Consider the following 18,770-nt stretch of genomic DNA (forward strand, 5'->3'; position numbering starts at 1 on the left):
GGGTGATCCCGGGGTTCTGGGATCTAGTCCCACATCGGGCTCCTCGCAGGGAGCCTGCTTCTCCCTCTGCCTGTGTCTCTGCCTCTCTCTGTGTGTCTCTTATGAATAAATAAATACAATCTTTTTAAAAAAAAAGTGGACAGGTACAGAATAACTAGGAAGCCAGCAAATGTTTGCTCTAATCTCTATGTCACAGTTGATTTAGACCGTGGTATATGATAAAAAAAAAAAACTCTAGAATAATTATTATTCGCATTTAATGAGTGTTGTTTATTTAATCCTTGCAGTTACTCGCTCTAGTAACTTGCCCAAGGCCACATAGTTAATAAACAGTGATCTACCTTAACTTCCCATTTTTCTAGATTTCAGTTCTCTTGACCAACCTTTTGGTGATAAGGAAACATTGTAAGAGCAGATTAAGTTTACATAATAATTCTTTTTTTATTTCAGTGTTTTATTACTTATTATTAAAAATTTTTGAAGCGGTGCTTGCATTTGGGAGAGCACACCTTCACTTAACATAAATTAGAATTTAATAATAATACTGTCACCTTATGCTAAGAAAGACACCCCTCCCCCCCAATGATTATAGATTGTAAAAGCTAATGATTAAAATCTGGAGGGAAAAGGATATGAATTATTTCTGTAGTACTGTACTTTGCATTCTCATTTGAGAAATCATTGAACTTTTATGGTTTCGTTGGAGCTAAACTCTATTTGACAATATCCTTCCTTTACTTTTCATGAAGCCTTGCTATCAGGGACTAAGTAGTTGTGATATTAAGACTGATCTTGGGGAAAATGATAGTCAACTGCTGATTTGTTTGGAAGCAAATAGCAAAATGTAATGATTACATGATAGTGGTTGGTGCTTTAAATAGCTATTCAGAACTGTAAATAGAATTTACTGTCCTGTAAAAACTTTTGGAATCTATTTCTACCTGCCCTCTCTCACATTGTGCTGTGAGACAAGTGTAGTATGCAGCTTCCATGTTGTACTCATAACAGCAATGTCCTGTACTTCCTTCCACCCCTTCCACTGCCTAGAATGTGAATGCAGTGGTGAGATTTGAAGCTGCTTCCTTAGAATATGCCATGGCCGTTGTGGGTTGGGAATGACAAAGCCACCGTCATATCAGCCTTGGGCCTTTGGTGCTAAGGCTGCCGTTCTGTGTGTGAGAGAGAAATGAACTTCCTCCTGGTTAAGCCATTACTATGTTTAGCTTTTTGTTTTGTTTTAACAGTATCTGAGCCTGTATCCTAACTAATAAATTTGGTGAACTTGACTGGATAAAATAGAATAACTTACACAATGGCAAAAAGTGCAAAGGATAAAGTAACAAACTAAGGAAGAAGCTACTCACAGCCCATCTTTTTAAAAAGGCTAATTTTTATAAAGTGTTTCTAGATTAGAATAAGTCCCACAACTTAAAAGAAAATTGGTTAAAAGTAGTAAACTAATTTCACAGAAAAAGATTAGACTCATGGAAATAAAAAAGGTGCTCTTGTAATAAGAAAAAGAAATGAAAAATGCACAAAGATCTCATTTTCATCAAGCAGATTGGCAATAACCTAAAAGATTGTTAAAAAAAAAAAGCCTCAATGGTAGTATTTCTCATGCCCCCCTGTGGCTTACCCCTTACCCACTCTGCTTCAGCCGCACCTAGGCCCTGGCTAGGTCATGTCAGCCTTTGCACTGACGCTGGGTCCTCCCCGCCCTTTGCCTGGAATGATGGTTCCTGACCCTTGGCTGTCAGCTCCTCCACCCAAATGTGCTCTCCTTGGTGAGACTGGTCTTACCCAGCCAGGTATGACTGTAACACCCTGTTTCGCATTTTCCTTGACCTATAGTAATTTTTTTCCCCAGAGCACTGATTTGGAACTTAACTAATTTGCTATTTTTCTTATCTGTATTATCCCACCAGAATATAAGCTCCATAAGGGAAAGAACTTTTTGTTGTTGATGGTGGTGTTCCTTAAAGTATGCTAAGCACCTAGAATAGCCCTCATCATAAAATTGTGAAACATTTGTTAAACAAATGTAGCCACTATATTATATATTAGTAAGGCTGTGTGATAGTATATAGGTAAGTAAGTTGCTGAGTTGAGCACCTGTGGAGGACAGTTCTCAACATTTATCAAAATTATGGTGCATGTGCCTTTTGACACAACAGTTGCACTTCTGGTTACTAGTTATAGTAAAAACTGTATGCATGAGGTTCCTGGTTGCAGTTTTTATTTATTTTTAAATAACTGCAAATGATTAAAAACAACAGAAATAACTGTCACCAGGGGTTGCTTAAGGCAAATATGTCACATCCACAAGAAAGCTATCCTCTCATAAGAAGATCTCTAAGAGCACAAAGGAAAGAACACTATAGAGTATGCGGTCTTTCCATAGAGAGAAAGAAAGACGGTGGAGGGAATAAGAATATATGTCCTGTTTTTTCTGTATATAAATTCTGAAAGAATATCCAACAAGTATGGCAGAAAAATGTGGGAGCTTGGTAGAGAGTTTCATTGTTTACCTCTTTATATTTTGTTTTACGAAAAGCAGGGGAACTATTTTAGTCAAAAAAATTCAAAGATAAAACTTGGGATGGTAAGTGCAGTAGGTGTAATATACTGATAAGTATCTTTAGCTTATTTGGAGGATAAAAGATAATTTAAAAAATGATTCCAGTAATCAAATAGTGGCATTTTTATGAATTTGTTTTATGCTATTTCATTGTACTTCATGATTCTAAAAGAAACATGGGTACTATACTTTGTGCTATGTTTTGATTTTGTTGTTGTCACAGATTAATCATCTGATTTTATTATCTTTTTTTCTAGTCCTGATGATATTGGGACCTGCTGGTATATCCTTCTCTCTGGTTCCGTGTTCATTAAGGAATCCATGTTTCTTCCAAGAAGCAGGTATTGTATAGATATTCTGTAATGGATTATCTGTGAAGCTTAAAATCCTTTTGCTGAATCCTTTTGCACAATTCTTCTCTTCCTGTTTCCTCTTCTGCTGACACAAAACAAGGTAGTACCTTGGGGTGTTGATCTTTAAGAAAGGACCATTTTATGTTTAAACACGATTCCAATCTCTTTAACCAAGGAAAAGAACACAAGATGTGTTGGTGACATGTCCATTTGTTATAGGAACATGTCAGGCTAGTGTAGGGCACATTTGTTCATCTGCATAAAATCTGCCTCTGTAACAGGCAGTCTCATAAACATCTAAAGAGAAGCAAAGAAAGTTCATTGAGACCACATGGGACTAGAAATAGAAAGCCAGAGACTATCGTTGACTTTTCTGCTTTTTAGGACCATATGGTCTCTCATTCTTGCATTTGTCTCTGGACTGGCTTCCCGCTTTCTAAGGCTACTAATGTCTTTCTTCGTGTGATTTTGGCTGTGTGTGCTGACTGTTGATTTATGCCCTTATGTCCCTAATGGTTATGCCATTTGGCTGTAGTGCCCCTATCTTTTCTTTGGCTTCTTCAGGCTATAGTCTGATTGTCTGGGGTTGGGGCAGATGTGCACCTGGTTGCCATCAGCTATGACCATCTTTGGGTTAGAACTTAACTGTTACACATGTGCCGCCTCTGTTTAAGTTCCCTGACTGAGGGTGTCAGCTACTGAGTTTTACTAGTTATTTTTTACCCCATTTGTTTATTTTTCACAATTAAATATTTTTATTTTGACTGAAGTTTTTAAAATTTTAACTGATTAAAGGGCACCTGGGTGGCTTGGTTAAGCATCTGACTATTGATTTCAGCACAAGTTATGATCCCAGGGTTGAGATGGAGTTCCACATTGGGCTCTGCACTGAGTATGGAGCCTGCTTGGGGTTCTCTCCCCACCACCCCCACCACCCCACACCCATGCACACACATTCTAAAAACAACAAAACCCAAAACTGATTAGATATCTTTATTTAAACTTACTAAATAAATATTTGAATTGACAAAATTTATTAAAGCATAAATGACCACCCCCCCTTCTGTAACCTAACCTAAGTCTCTCATTAAAATATTAAAGTATATTCTTGATGAATAATTCTGAATGGGTCAGAGACATATTAAGAGTCTATTTTAAAGATATGAAGAAACTTTTATAAAATGTCAGAGTCGGTGAGACAGGGAGAAGTAATTTGTACAGACCTAGGTGTGGTAATAGAAGGCACTGGGATGGCCTTTGGAGGCCAGAATGGTAGGTAAAGAGTGCCAGAGGCACATTGCATCCATCTACTGAAAAACAATCTCTGGTGCAATTCCCATGCCTCTTTGCCCTTCTACTTGTCCAAGATCAGATTGGCAGGCATTATTCTCTTTGGAAAATGGCCCCATGAGGGAGAGAGGCTCTATTGCCTGTTTGTTCTTATAGTAGGAATAGTTATAGTAATGGTAATAGCATTGGTGGTGGCAGTAGTAATGATAGAAGTAGTAATCATTTTAGTAGTAATACAATAATGATGGAAAAATAGCTGAGGCTTCGATAGTGCTTTCTATTTACCAGGTCACCATTTTAAATGCTAAATATATACATATATATATATTTATGATATAATTTAATATTGCAACTATCTTTTGAGGTGAGTATAATTATCATCTGCATTTTATGATTGAGGAAACCGGCAGTATAAAATGGCAAGTGGTTTTATGTCCTAGAATTCTACCCAGGAAGCCTGGAATATGCCTGTAAACCAGCTCCTGTATTTCTGGGAATTCTGTTTCCCAGAGGAATGGAGAATTGAATAATACTCTTCTCCCTCAAACACAGGACCTACTTTTTTTTTCCCTTTTTGGAGACTCTTAACTTGGAAGAAGGTATAGGCAAACAACATTTAAACATTGGTATACTTTTAAAATTATATATAATTTTAATGTAAAAAATAATAATTACATAAATTAGCAAAGATAAAGAGAAGGAAAAAATCACTTATAATCTAATATCCAAGATAATTAATCTGTAATATTCTAGTGTTTTACAAGTATGCATTCCACATATTTAAGAGAATACTTAATAAACAATTTAATATCCTGTTTATTTCAACTAAATAATATGTGTACATATATGTGTAGTCTTGTAATATTAAAAACTCTTTAAGGACAGCCCCAGTGGCTTAGTGGTTTAGCACCACCTTCAGCCCAGGACATGATCCTGGAGACCTGGGATCGAGTCCCACGTCGGGCTCCCTGCATGGAGCCTGCTTCTCCCTCTGCCTGTGTCTCTGCCTCTCTCTCTCTGTCTCTGTCTCTCTCTGTGTCTAATAAATAAATAAAACTTTAAAGAAAACCCTTTAAAAGGCTTATGCTGTATGCATTTTAATGCCTGTTTAATTGTTCAGTTATCTGAACAGTTTAGTTAATAAATGTAAGGGTACACATTTGATACTTTATATTAGAAATACTGCTTTAATGACTGATTTGAAATTTATGCATCTTAAAAGAGAACAAAGGTTAGTGACTTCATTATCATATTGGTGCAAGGTCTGTTGTGCAAACCAAATCTATAGACTGAACTCCTAGAACAGTGAAGGAGCCTATGATGGTCTTTTTTGACTACCAGCCATAATGAACTAGCCAAGCAAGCAGCAGCTTGTTCTAACTTCTGGAAAGGGAACCTAATGTTCAGATAACTGCTGTTCTAGAAGAAAGAGGACTTGCAGTTCAGACCTATTTTATGAACACATTGGACTCTATGTCTAATTATTTAAAAAGATGACATAAGTTACTCTTTCTCTGGCTGGGTATCAAGTGCTCGCAAGCCAGTACTTTAATGGGATGAAGGAAGGAATGGTGTTGCAGTCTGAATGACAAGCTAGTACTATTTATAAGCTATTTCTTCACGTTGCACCTGTGACATTTGCTCTAAGTTGTTTGTTTCCTTTGGTGATGTTGCCTTAGGAATAGTGCTGATACTGTTTTAATAAGGAATCTCTACTGGCACTATGCTACAGGTTGACATTAGTGATTCATATTTCTCTAGAATTCTTTCTCATTGAGGTTTGATTACAGAATAATATGGATGAGGTGTTAGTAACAGTCGTATTATAAAACAACTAGTTCACAGATGATTCTCCACATTTACCATATTTTTATCATGTTAGTCTGGAAATTGTTTATTGGTGTATATATAATAAGTAACCTGCTCATTCTCTTAAAAGTTTCAACTCATTTTAACAGCTATTTCACCCCAAACAGTTAGTCTTGAATCAAAGTACTTTGAAAAACATTTTTATATTTTTAACTAATTCTCATGAAGTTGCTTTGACACCTGATATCATCAAGTGAGAAGGAAGGTATATATTGCAAAAAATCTGTCACTTGGCTTTCAGGTTTCATTCACTTTATTGAATTCCTCATTTAGGTCAGCATTTTATGATTTTAAAAAAGAAATTTTGTTTTCTTTTTAGATAGATAAAGGTTCTTTGGGCTGCTACCTTTACTGCGATTATTGAAACATGAATCGTTTTCGTGATAAGAGTTACATCATTAATGGAGTCTATTAATTCTTTTGAGACCATCAGTGACAGCTCACTCTTTCCCATTTCAAGCAACTTAAATGATATAAATTTTTTATGGATTTTATTGTAAATCTATTAGAAATGTCTCACCTTTTGAAACACTGGTATTTGTACAAGTGGCTGTAATGCCATTTATAATGTTGTTACATGTAATGTTGCCCTAAGGTACGCTAAACTCTGGAGTAAAATATGTAGTCTTGAAGCAATATATGATTTACAGTAATATTTTTCTTAAAGTCTTATTTAAAATAAATTCAGTCTCTTTGATCAGAAAGATGGTGAGCAAGGGTAATTTAGGAATGCAGCAAAGGTTATTCTCATTCTCATTTAGGAGAATGTCAGAGGGGACACTTATCATGGATGAATATAGAAACAGTATAAATTGGGTGTGTTTTCCAATCAGATAAGCAAAGCAGTGGTAGTCACTAAGTTGTGCAGGTGGTATCTATGGTAATCGTAGGTTGATCTATTAAGACGGTGACAGGCATCATTTCAAAGGCATAGTTTGCAGCAACAGTGAAGCTGGAAAGCAATAGATGAAAATTGTCTTAAATAAAGTTGCAGGTTTAGAAGTGGTTTTTAAAGTATACTTTTGATTATTCTACAAAATGGGCCAGAAGATATCAATATTGTTCATTGTCACAATGTGCTCTAAATCAGAGTATTTATGGAACTTTAATAAAGATTGTTATATACTTTAAATTTTCTCACTTTTAAAATTGTCCCACCCTATGAAACCTATTTTGTAGTAATGTCACAGTTTATTTATTTATTTATTTTTTTATTTTATGATAGTCAGAGAGAGAGAGAGAGAGAGAGAGAGAGAGGCAGAGACATAGGCAGAGGGAGAAGCAGGCTCCATGCACCGGGAGCCCGATGTGGGACTCGATCCCGGGTCTCCAGGATCGCACCCTGGGCCAAAGGCAGGCGCCAAACCGCTGCGCCACCCAGGGATCCCACGTCACAGTTTAATAACTTGGGTTAATATATTGTGTTTTGGCTGCTGGCTTCTTTGAAAGGCTGAGAATTTTAATGTAGATATTAAAGATAGGCTTAGACTGTGCTTCTAAACTTACTGTTTGGATTGTTAGAAAAGAAGACAGTTTACCTACATTAACTCACAGCATTGGAATCTTTTTCTAGTAATCTATCATTTTACATTTGTTTGTAAAAAACAGAATGTTAGATATATAAACATTATAAACTGTCCTTTCGGTTTACGTTGATCACAATCATAGAAAAAAAATCACTTTATTAAAATGTTGAACATGGTTTTCTCAATAGAATCAATTTTATCCTAGAAGCCTCCAAGGAAGGACCTTTTAATAGAAATGATCATGCACACGATATTTAAGAATAAACAATGTTTTTATTGCTCTGATAGTTAAAAACTCTCTATATTTTTATATACAGAGCAATCAGTAAGCAAATCTCTTAACTTCATATCAGTGTGGTAGAGGCTGTAAGTTTGAAGAAGAGATAAACCCAAGGTCTAGAAATGTTCAAGATGCCAAGAAATGGGTTATAATCAAAGCTGAGAGCCTGAGGAATTGGGGACAAAGACCTATCTATAAAGAGGGGGGAGGCTTTCAATGCATGGAAGTTAGGGTGCAGCTACCAGGTTGTCAGGCAGCAGACCTAGTGGGACAAGTGATCTGTACACTCGAAGTGCAGTAAGGGGTTATGTCTATAGTGGGCAAGCCTTGTCCATAGAAATTGCTGAACATGGAAATGCCATAAAAATTTAGGATTGGTCAAAGACCCTTTTCATGTTTTTGGTTTATTCTGTCTCATTCTAAAATAGATTTGATAGAGTTTAAATTTTGAGGCATAATTCCGTGTCATTTCAAATAGTGGTTGAAACTGGCATTACGTCTTGTTATGGTCTCTATATTAAGTTCTGGAGTATACAAAGGAAGCAAAATAGTCTACTCCCTGCTGTCATGTAATTTGATATCTATTTGGGGGGGGGGTTGAAGCTGTTTTATATGAAACATAAAGAAATTGCCTAGGTGTCATTAGATAATACAGTGTAAACTGATAGAGCAAAGACCACACGGAATGCAAAATCCCTTCCAAGATTAGTGGTGTTTTATTGTCTGTGGTAATCAGGAGTAGCTCTTAAGGAAGTGAATTTTGAATTAGGTTTATGATTTAGATTGTTGAACAGTGGTTGCAAAGGAAATCTGGACATAGTACAGAACATGAGTGATGGCACAGAAATACAATTGAAAGAAGGCAGTTCATACATAAGCAAAAGCCAGGGTGGAGGGAGGCACAAGAATAGGATCATTCAGCTAGAACAGACATGCACTTTAGGGGGTGAACTAGTTGCAAAAGCATTTGGTAATGGTGTCATTAATGGAGAGGTCTAGTTTACAAAGCTACACAAGCTGGTTGGAAAGGCTAGGATTGCTGGGAAGTTAGGTATCACATAACACTGACGGGGGGTTGGGAGAAGTGCTCACATCATTTATTTGTGTCATATTGGCTGTGTCCATTTACAAGTACTGCTTCTCTTTCATTGATACCAAATATATCCACAATTTAAAAATTAAAATTATGATACGGTACTCTCAATAATCACATTTTAAATTAGAGCTGGCAGCTATAATGAGGATAAGTGGGGAAACAAGACATTTAACTAATCAGTTCTGAGAGGCTAAAATACTATTCTCATTATGATTCACATGACAAACAATGAGCTACTTGAGTTTAAAAATCCAGGACTACTTTCTGCTTTCCAGTGCTGCATCATAAGTTAATTGATTTCTCTGAAAATTGCTAGCTTTTTCAGAAATGGAAGAGGGTCAAACAATGGAAGAATGGTTCTGTATTTATGTGGTAGGGACTGAAAACACAACTAAATATTCCACATTTCATGTAAAGAGCTGTATAGGATTAGAAAATCATATTCTGGAAAGTACAAGTGTGTTATAAGTCATATGATGCCTTATCGGAGATGGGAATATGGCTTTTAAAAAAACAACTCACTAGTAAATCATATTATAGAAGGATAAGTTTATTGGACATTAAATATATCCACATGGTATGAAGGGAAGGTGAGGATCAGAGTTCTGGAGATTATACAGTATGGATAAGAGTTACCTTCAATTATTGGCCAAATCACATGGTTGCATAGATTGAGCATGGAAGAGAAATTGTGGTTACTAAAGAAGGCATGAGGGGGAAAAAAGAAAAGAAAAGGAAAACCTAAGTCATTTTACAACTGCCCTCACTGGGTTTTTAAAGTAATGTATTGGTCTTATATACCTTCCTTCCTACCATGGGAAGATACCAATAACTTATAACAGGATTAAATGACATGATACATAAGTTTTTCAGAAGTTTTCTTTATAGCCAGCATTCCTAAAAGTTGTTTATTTCTTTAAAAGAAAAAATTGTCCCTCCCTTCTTCCAAGAGAAACCATAAGATTGATTTAATTCATATTTGGAATAATCTAAAGTGAGTGGATGATAGAAGAATTAGTAAGAGCTAATAAATAAGGTCTAAGAGCCACTTAACTCAGGCATTGTCTCATACAGCCCATTACTACATTATTTTGCAGAAGCATATGATTGGGGCCAGTTAATGAAAACAGTTGGTTGGACATGGAATCATAGAAACATACTTTTTTTTTTTTTTTTTTTTTTTTTTTTTTTTTTTAGAGACAGAGAGCTTGTGAGGGCGGGGTAGGCAGAAAGAGGAGGAGAAAGAGAGGAGCCCAGGGTAAAGCTCAAAATCTCATGACCCTGAGATCATGACCTGAGCTGAAATCAAGAGTCAGATTCCCAACCAACTGAGCCACCCAGGTGCCCCAGAAACATACTGCTATTTTAACTTTAAAGTGGTCACATTGATCTGTAAATGTAAACACACACACATAAACTTTCATGTATAACTGGATTAAAATATACACATATATGCATGAATGTGGGTGTGTGTATCAAGTCTTATTGGACTTGACTATTTTGTGTCAGTCTTCTACAGTTATTTTGCCTATGCCTAATCCAGTGGCAGTTTATTAAAGAAAAAAAAAAAAGACATACCTTGGGGTGCCTGAGCGGTGCAGTCGGTAAGTATCTGACTCTTAGTTTTGGCTCAGGTCATGATCTTGGGGTCATGAGATCAAGCCCCACATCAGGCTCTGTGCTCAGTGCGGAGTCTGCTTGAGATTCTTGCTCCCCCTGCCCCCCCCCCCCATATTTGTGTGTGTTCTCTCTCTAAAATGAATAAATAAATCTTAAAAAAAAAAGCAAAACAAAATTGACATATTTTATTGAGATTGCATAAACATTCTACTTCATAGATTATTTAAGTTAGTTACCAAGAATAAATGATAAATGTATTTTTCATTTACAATCTTAGTCTGTTAATACCTAATCACTACAAGAGATGGTGTCCTAACAACTTCATATCTAGGAACTTGTTTACCAAAGGGTTATCAGAAGCGATGAGCATAATGACTAGACTGATTTCTAGCACCAACTGTACTTTAGGCAATTAGTTACGTCCTTTTAAAGGAGTCTTCAGCTTAATGCTTAATTAGCATTCATGAGTCCTTCTATCGACCTCTGTCCTAAATTGCTCATCTTCAGTCATATATGCATATCCTCCTATCTTATTCATTCTACAAATATTATTGAGTTGCCTCTGTGTGCCTGCCTAGAATATAGTGTTGAAACACAGGTCCTGCATCTATGTCACCAAAACCAAGAGATAAAAGGTGTTTGAGAAGGTGCTGCAAGGAGATTCAGTGAGGTAAAAATAGAGATGTGGTTTAGCAGATGGGAGATCATAGGTGACCTGAGCGAGTCAGTCTCAGTGAAGTGGTGGAGCTAGTTTGGGGGGGGACACTGGGAAAATAAGAACTGGTAAAAGATAAATTTTTTGGGAAGAGGAGCCCAGAAATGGAATGGTGGCTGGGAGTTGTTTGTGAAGTAAAGAGAGGTTTGTTTCTGTAAAATTAGAAGATGCTAGTATGTGTTTGTATGTTGATAGAGATGATCCAGTAGAGAGGGGTAAGTGAATGATACCAGAAAGAGGAGAGGGAATTGCAGAAGTGGATGAGACCCACAAGAGGAGAGGTGTTGGCTTTGGAAAGAGTGAAAGAGCTTCACCTTCTTTCAGGCTTATGATAAAGGCTGTATAGGTCATTGGGTAGATTTGGGAGTTCAGTAGTGGGTATTTAGGAATTTTTTTATTTTATTTATTTTTTATTTTTTTATTTTTTTATTTAGGAGTTTTGACAAAAAGAGAGAGAAGTTGTGAAGCAGAGAGTGTTGGGTGCCCGTTTAATATTAGTGGTCATAGGTGTGTGTGTGTGTGTTTCCTAGCAACTTTTGGCTCTTTAGAGGAAGGCGTGGAGAAAGTGGGTAATTGGGTATTGCTGGGGTTTGTGCTTTGTCAGTGCATGTCGTAAAGGGAGAGATGGGAGCAGGAGTTAGAGTGTATTTGGAACACCCATTCCTTATGTGGATTCTCTCCAGATCCCTTGAACTCTAGATACCATGTATGTAAAGCAACACACACAAGTCTGCTTGACTTCTTGCTTTTTCTCTAATAATGGTTTTAATAGCTTGTCACCAACTACAGACATTTCTGTCTCAGTTTTGATCTCTCTTTTCTCCCCTGACAGTTGTTTTTCTTTTTTTAAGCAAATAACACTTCAGAGTTAGAAATGACAGTATCTCTCAAATCAGCTGCCTCTGTCACCACTGCCAGTGCCTTTGTTCAAGTGTCACCTGCTCCATTAAAGTAGCTCCCTGTATGCCTGCAGTACTTCTTCCGTGGTGTCACCCTATCATTGTTCGAAGCACGGAATTTTTCTTTTTGATCTTTCGCATCATGAGCTTAAACAACTATCAACTGCCAAACAGATAAAATCTAGACTTCTTAGTGATATGTTTAGGGCAGCTCAAAATGTCTCCAACCTACATTTTCCCCTGTACCTTCTCCAGCCACCCAAGTGGTTCATTGTGGTCTGACGTACCTTTGTCAGGGTGTCCTCACCATCTGGGATGTCCACCTCGTTGTTGCTACCTACCTTCACCTCCCACTCCTCATTTGCTGGTGAAAACAGCATGTTTTCTTCTCTAGGAATCCTACCCTTGTATTCTTGTAGGATTAATCATTCCTATCCATACTAAACTGTAAGATTTTTTGGAGGGCATGGGCTGTATTATTCATCTTTGCTTCCCCTGTGCCTAGCACATAACAGCACTTTCATAAATACTTGTTGAATCATATTGGTTCAGGATTATATTTTTAACTTGCCCTTTGAAAAGGAGTTTAAAAATATTATGCTGATATCTTCCCTTTTAGAAATAACTTTTTGGGACGCCTGGGTGGTTCAGCAGTTGAGCGTCTGCCTTTGGCTCAGGGCATGATCCCGGTCCTGGGATCGAGTCCCACATCGGGCTCCCTGTGAGGAGTCTGCTTCTCCCTCTGTCTATGTCTCTGCCTCTCTGTGTCTCTCACGAATAAATAAATAAAATCTTAAAAAAATAATTTTTCAATAACCTATGATGTATTGAAAGTCTGATGAGTATAGAGATGAAAAGTTTGGAGAAAAGAATAAGGCTGCAACGCAACGGAAGGAGGGAGTTTGGGGCACTCATGAGAATTTGGTTCTGGCCAGTTTGTGCAGGACTGCAGAAGAAGAGGGAGAAAGGCAAACGGTTTCTTGTTGAATATTGTTTTGCTTACTGCATTAGTTATGGTTAGTTTTGGTTGTATAAAACAATTGCATAAACACAGCAGGAACTACTTTTTTTTGGTCACACAAACAGACTCTCAAGGTGGATGGCCCGTGATGGATCGGTGGCTCCACAGTGTGCAAAGGTTACAGACTTTCATCCTTCTGCTCTACTTGTGCTTACACATGGCTTCCACTTTTGGCATCAGTGCGTCCCTCCCAATGGCTGCTGAACTCTAGTGGTCACCTCTGCAGTGGCAGCTAAAAGCAGGAGGAAAGGCCGAAGAACAACAAAGTTAACTTCCATCCCAATCAGATCCCGTGAAACAACGTTTCTTTTTATATCACATCCTGCAGAGGTACATACATGGCCACTTCAGGTTGCCCAGGGGTCTGAGGCAAGCAGTCTTCTATTCTGCAATGCAATGCCCCCACTAAAAATAATAGTATAAAAATCTCCTTCTGAGGAGAAGGAGGAGAGTGGACATGGGAATGGGCCAACAGCAGTCTCTGATACATTTGCTCTGTAGTTCCCCCTCATGTTCTTTTTGTTGATTATTTTTCATTGCTAGATCATTCTTCCCCTCAGTCCTAGGATCATCCTCCTCTTTAGCTTATTCACATTGCTTCAGGTCTTACATCATCTATAATTTCTACTTGTCGTGTCTAAAGTTGACTTGAGTCCAGGTATTCCCATGACACACAGATAAAAGGTAAAGATATATATATTAAAGATTTTAAGGAAATGTTGGGACAGGGTTCCAAGAAGGCAAATAAAGTTAAGAAACAAATGTGAGCTCGGTTTGACTACAGCTGGTAATATTGAGGGGGAGAGTTTAGTTGCACTTGATATAAATATATCCTGTGTTAAATTTGAATTAAGGTAGATGTCTAAGTGAAAGTAGAGTGAGACATGTAAAAAAGATACATTGGAACATATTAAAATATTCCCCTTTAGATATTAGTTGTGCTTTCTGCTTCAGGATGAAGCATCTTCACTCTGGAAAGCTAGTGTGATTTTTTTTTTTGAGCATTTTTTTAGATGAAACTTACCTCTTTTAAATAATATTCTGATGGGATATCTGATGCACAGAGCACAAGTGCTCTCTAGAGAGGGAGTTCAATTGCTGGGTCAGGTTGGGAATTTGGTTGCTATAACTACAACTTCACAGATATAAGCACAGACTTTCATAGTCCTTGGAAAATTGGCATTGGTAGTGTCTTAACAAAGTAAGTAGCCTTACAGAGAAGGACTCTGATGTTTTTGTTTGTAGTATAATTGATATGGTAGCCCAGGTCATCTGATGCTTGAAATCTTTAAGTCCGGGAACTTGTCATTTGTGATGCTTGGTGTAAACGAGTGTGTGCGAGTTTACCCTAGATGTCCTTCTTTATAGTGATGTTTGGATTTCTCTTGCAAAAGTTAATATTGTATTTCATAAAGGTTGTAAAGCCTGATGTGTGTGTGTGTCAATGGAATATAATATTTTTCTCTTTAAAAAGCTGGATTTGCTTATCTCCTGCAAAGTGTCATGGAACTCACAACCTCTATTTGTGCCATATTTGGTTGGGGGGGGTGGGTTGGTTTGAAGGGATGAGTAAATTACCATTTCACCTATATGAATTCAAAGTATCTTAAATTTTGTATCAACTAAATTCGTTTTTATTTTTATTTATTTTTTTCTAAATTTGTTTTTAAAGAAGCATGTGTTCAGTATTGGGGCAACTACAGAAAATAAGAGAATGTTATAACTGAGAGAAAGATTGAGATATGAAACAAATTATACTTGATGAAATTGGAATATCTTTACTAAAATAAAGGTTTCCAATTAATCATAGCTCAGGGACCCTCTTTTATTTTACTAAGAGTTAAATTGCATATGTGTATATATATATATATATATATATATCTATAAATACAACAAAATTACATATTTGAATGTTAAAGAAAATGACTTTATATTATGTACCCCACTTGATTTTTTTCAGTGTACTGAAAATTGTTTAAAAGTACTTGAAGAAGAATTAAGAAATAGTTGAAATAAAGTAATAGCTTAGATGTATTACCATCTTTCTATTAGAATTTAAATGAATGTTATATGAGTTTAAAAATTACCTTTTATATTTATTACTGATGAGAATATTGAACTGTAAGTTCAAAATATTAAAAATTTTATTTCCTTAGGTGTTTCTTACTTTGCCACACATCTATGGTTTATAAAAGTTATGTGTTTTTTGCAGTGAAATATGAAATATAATTTCTGGTATTGCATGTTCATGTATTATAGATCTATGTAAACATTAAGTAACTATTTTCTTAGTTATCTAAAATTTTCTTAGTTTATCTAAAATTTGAGTCCTACATTTCAAGAGTATTTTTACTTTGCCTTTATTAATGATTTACTCTATGTGAGTTTATGGCAGTTTATGACTATAAACTGCTTAGTTTATCAGCTTTATTAAGATAATGTTTATTTCTTAATTTAAACATTTTCAGATAATTTAAAATATTGAGACAATGGTCAGAATCTGTCACTTTCCTATGTTTTATTTTAATTATTATTTTTGCTTTATTAAGATTATTTTAGAAAATCATCATTAAGTATACTTTCATTTTACAAATAGGAAAACATCATTCTAAATAATATATAATATATAATATATCTTTACCGATGTGTGTATGTATGTATGTATGTATGTATGTATCTCAGAGGTCTGCTGCTGCCAAGATGGTTTATACAGTCTAAATAATTATTTAATCATTATTCAGAATCTTGGGACCATTTCAGTTTACTACTTTGTCACCTGGTCTTGACTTTTAACTTACATAATTTTGGAAATGCAGAATGAAGAGTTATCTGTGAATAGGGGCTTCTAGGTTTTATACTCCTTATCCCATTTAATTTTTTTTATTGAAGTATGATTGACATATATAAAGTGAACTTAAAAAAAAAAGACTTATTTATTTGAGAGAGAGAGACAGAAAGACGGAGAATGGGCCCGAGAGCACGAGGGTGGGGACAGAGGCTTAGGGAGAAAGAATCTCAGCAGGTTCCCTGCTGAGCACAGAGCCCAGAGATCATGACCTGAGTGGGACAGTTAACCGGCTGAGCCACCCATGTGCCCTCTTAAGTGAACTTTTAAAAACCTTTGTATATAGTCAGTTTTGTGTATGGAAACATCATTGTGGCTAAAGCAGGGATTTCCCCCCCCTGATTATCTATGTCAGAGTATAAAGTTAACAGTTTTTCAAATATAGTAGAGAAGAACTATGGTAATTACTCCAGCCCAAGAAGTGTGAGTTTAATTTTTCTAAGAATGTGCTTATGGGACAAGTAGAAAAGACACTGGATTAGAGTCCTTGTGTTTGGCAACAAAGATGATAACAGATAACATGGGACAAGATTATGAAAGGTAATTGAGCAAGGCAGAGGTTTCTAAGCCAGGCTAGTTAGTAGGTTCACCTGGCTTAGGATGGGTAAAATACTGAGGCCCAGACCCTCGAGATCTTCATTCACTACAATCTAGACTGGACCAGACAGTCTCCTTTTCAAAGTTCAGAAGCAAGTGGTTAGTCAGATTTGAACTGGAAAGGCTGGGCTAACGACTATGAAACTGATATGTAACCACTGAAGTGAAAGGATCGCTAGACTGAGAAGATCGTGGAAGATTTGGCAAAGCTGAGACAAGACAGGAGCCCTATCTCTGTGGCCTTGGTGTGCCAAAGCTAAGGACCTGAATGTTATTTTCAGGAAAATTGAAGTTGATGGGTCATATGTCAGTGTAATTTAGAAGGATCAACTGATGGATTTTAGAGATGGAGCTTACAGGCAAGGGAAAAGGTGGAGTAAAAGATAATTCCAGTGCCTTGAACTTGGCATGCCTGGTAGTATGATGCCTTTGCCAGCTATAACCAAATCTGGAAGGAATGAAATGGGTGGATATCAGAGTTGAAAGGAATGTAATTGGTATTAGGCATGTTCTGGTACATGGTTTTGACAGATAGGGGGAGCTACAGGCGACAAGAAGAGAACCTGGGCATTGAGTCACCTGAAACACTTTGGAGATAGGGTAGCGGAGGGTGGAAAGGTAGGTAAATAGGAAGAATACAGAAGCAAAAATGAGATGCTTATAAGGTCAGAAGGCTATAGGGAAGGACTTTAACAACTAAAATTTTGCTACCTGTTTCAGTGCAGATTTATCTCATGCCCTGTTGAAGCAAACCATGTGATATGTTGCAATTCTCATATAAAGTGGATGCCAGATTTCATAAATTCTATTGAATTTTTCATTTTCATTTTCTTTTTCTTTTCTTTTCTTTTTTTTCTTTATTTTTTTTTTTTAGAGAGAGTACAGGGACAGGGGTAGGGGCAAAGGGAGAAAGACAATCTTGAGCAGGCTCCAGCCGAGCACGGAGGGCTTGATCTCATGACCTGAGATCATGGCCTGAGCTGAAATCAAGAGTTGGATGCTTAAGCGACTGAGCACCCAGGCATTTGTATTCCATTGAATTTTATAAGTGAGGTAGTAGTAACCTTTGCAAAACGTAATTTGAAAATGATGGTTTGGGTTCTTTCCAATTTTTTGTTTCTGTCAACATTGATGAACATCTGTTTGTGTGGACATATTTTTTATTACTTTTTGAATAACTAGGAGTGAAATTGCTGATTATAAGGTAAATGTATGTTTAACTGTATAAAGAACTGCCTCTTTGTTGTCTGCAATGGCTGTAACATTTTGCATTCTCCACATGTTATGAGAAATCTGGTTGTTCTACATCTTTCCCAACCCTTGGTATTATCAGTGTTTATAATTTTAGCCACTCTAGTGGATATGTGGGGGTAATCTCACTGTGGCTTTATTATGCATTTCTCTGAAGCCCAGTGTTGTTGAGAATATTTTCATGTGCTGATTGGTTATATATTTCTTGTGGTGAAATGTTAGTTCACCCATTTAAAACAATCGTTTTTTTAAAAAATTGGAATTTGCCCACTAAAATGGTCTATTTCTAGAATTCTGTTCTATTGATCTACATGTCAGCTGTTTTTTTTTTTTTTTTTTTAAGGTTTATTTTATTTTTTTAAAGGGAGAGAAAAAGTAAGCATGGGAAGAGAGGGGCAAAGGGAGGGGAGATAGGGAATCTCAGACTACCTGCTGAGGGCAGAGCCTGAAGTGGGGCTCCATCTCACGACCCTGAAATAATGACCTGAGCCCACATCAAGAGTTGGATGCCCAAGTGACGGGGCCACCCTGATCGAGTGCCCTGATCTACATGTCAGTTCTTATACCAATACCACATGGTCTTGAATTGTGTAGCTTTTGAAATCACGTAGTGTAAATGCCCACCTTTGTTCTTTATCAAAGTCGTTTTAGCTCTTTTATGTCTTCGCCTTTTCATATAAATTTTAAAATCAGGTTGTTTATTAAGATTTGATTGGATTTGCACTGAATCTATAGATCAATTTGGAAAGATTTACTCTCAACAATATTGGGCCATCCACAGCATGAACATGATATATTTCATAATTTATTTAAATCTTCTGTTATTTCCC

General features: G+C 36.6%; 1 protein-coding gene across 7 annotated transcripts in view; it reads left to right on the top strand.

Annotated features, from left to right (window-relative positions):
- RAPGEF2 (Rap guanine nucleotide exchange factor 2) overlaps window positions 1-18,770 on the top strand; it is a 241,904-nt gene that overhangs the window by 97,806 nt on the left and 125,328 nt on the right. For all 7 annotated transcript variants that reach the window (XM_038559121.1, XM_038559124.1, XM_038559126.1 and 4 more), the window contains exon 4: window positions 2,836-2,919. In XM_038559121.1, the coding sequence (XP_038415049.1) occupies window positions 2,836-2,919 (84 nt within the window). The remainder of the gene's footprint in view (window positions 1-2,835; window positions 2,920-18,770) is intronic.

Source organism: Canis lupus, chromosome 15 (genome assembly GCF_011100685.1).
Source record: "Canis lupus familiaris isolate Mischka breed German Shepherd chromosome 15, alternate assembly UU_Cfam_GSD_1.0, whole genome shotgun sequence".
Classification (NCBI taxonomy): Eukaryota; Metazoa; Chordata; class Mammalia; order Carnivora; family Canidae; genus Canis; species Canis lupus.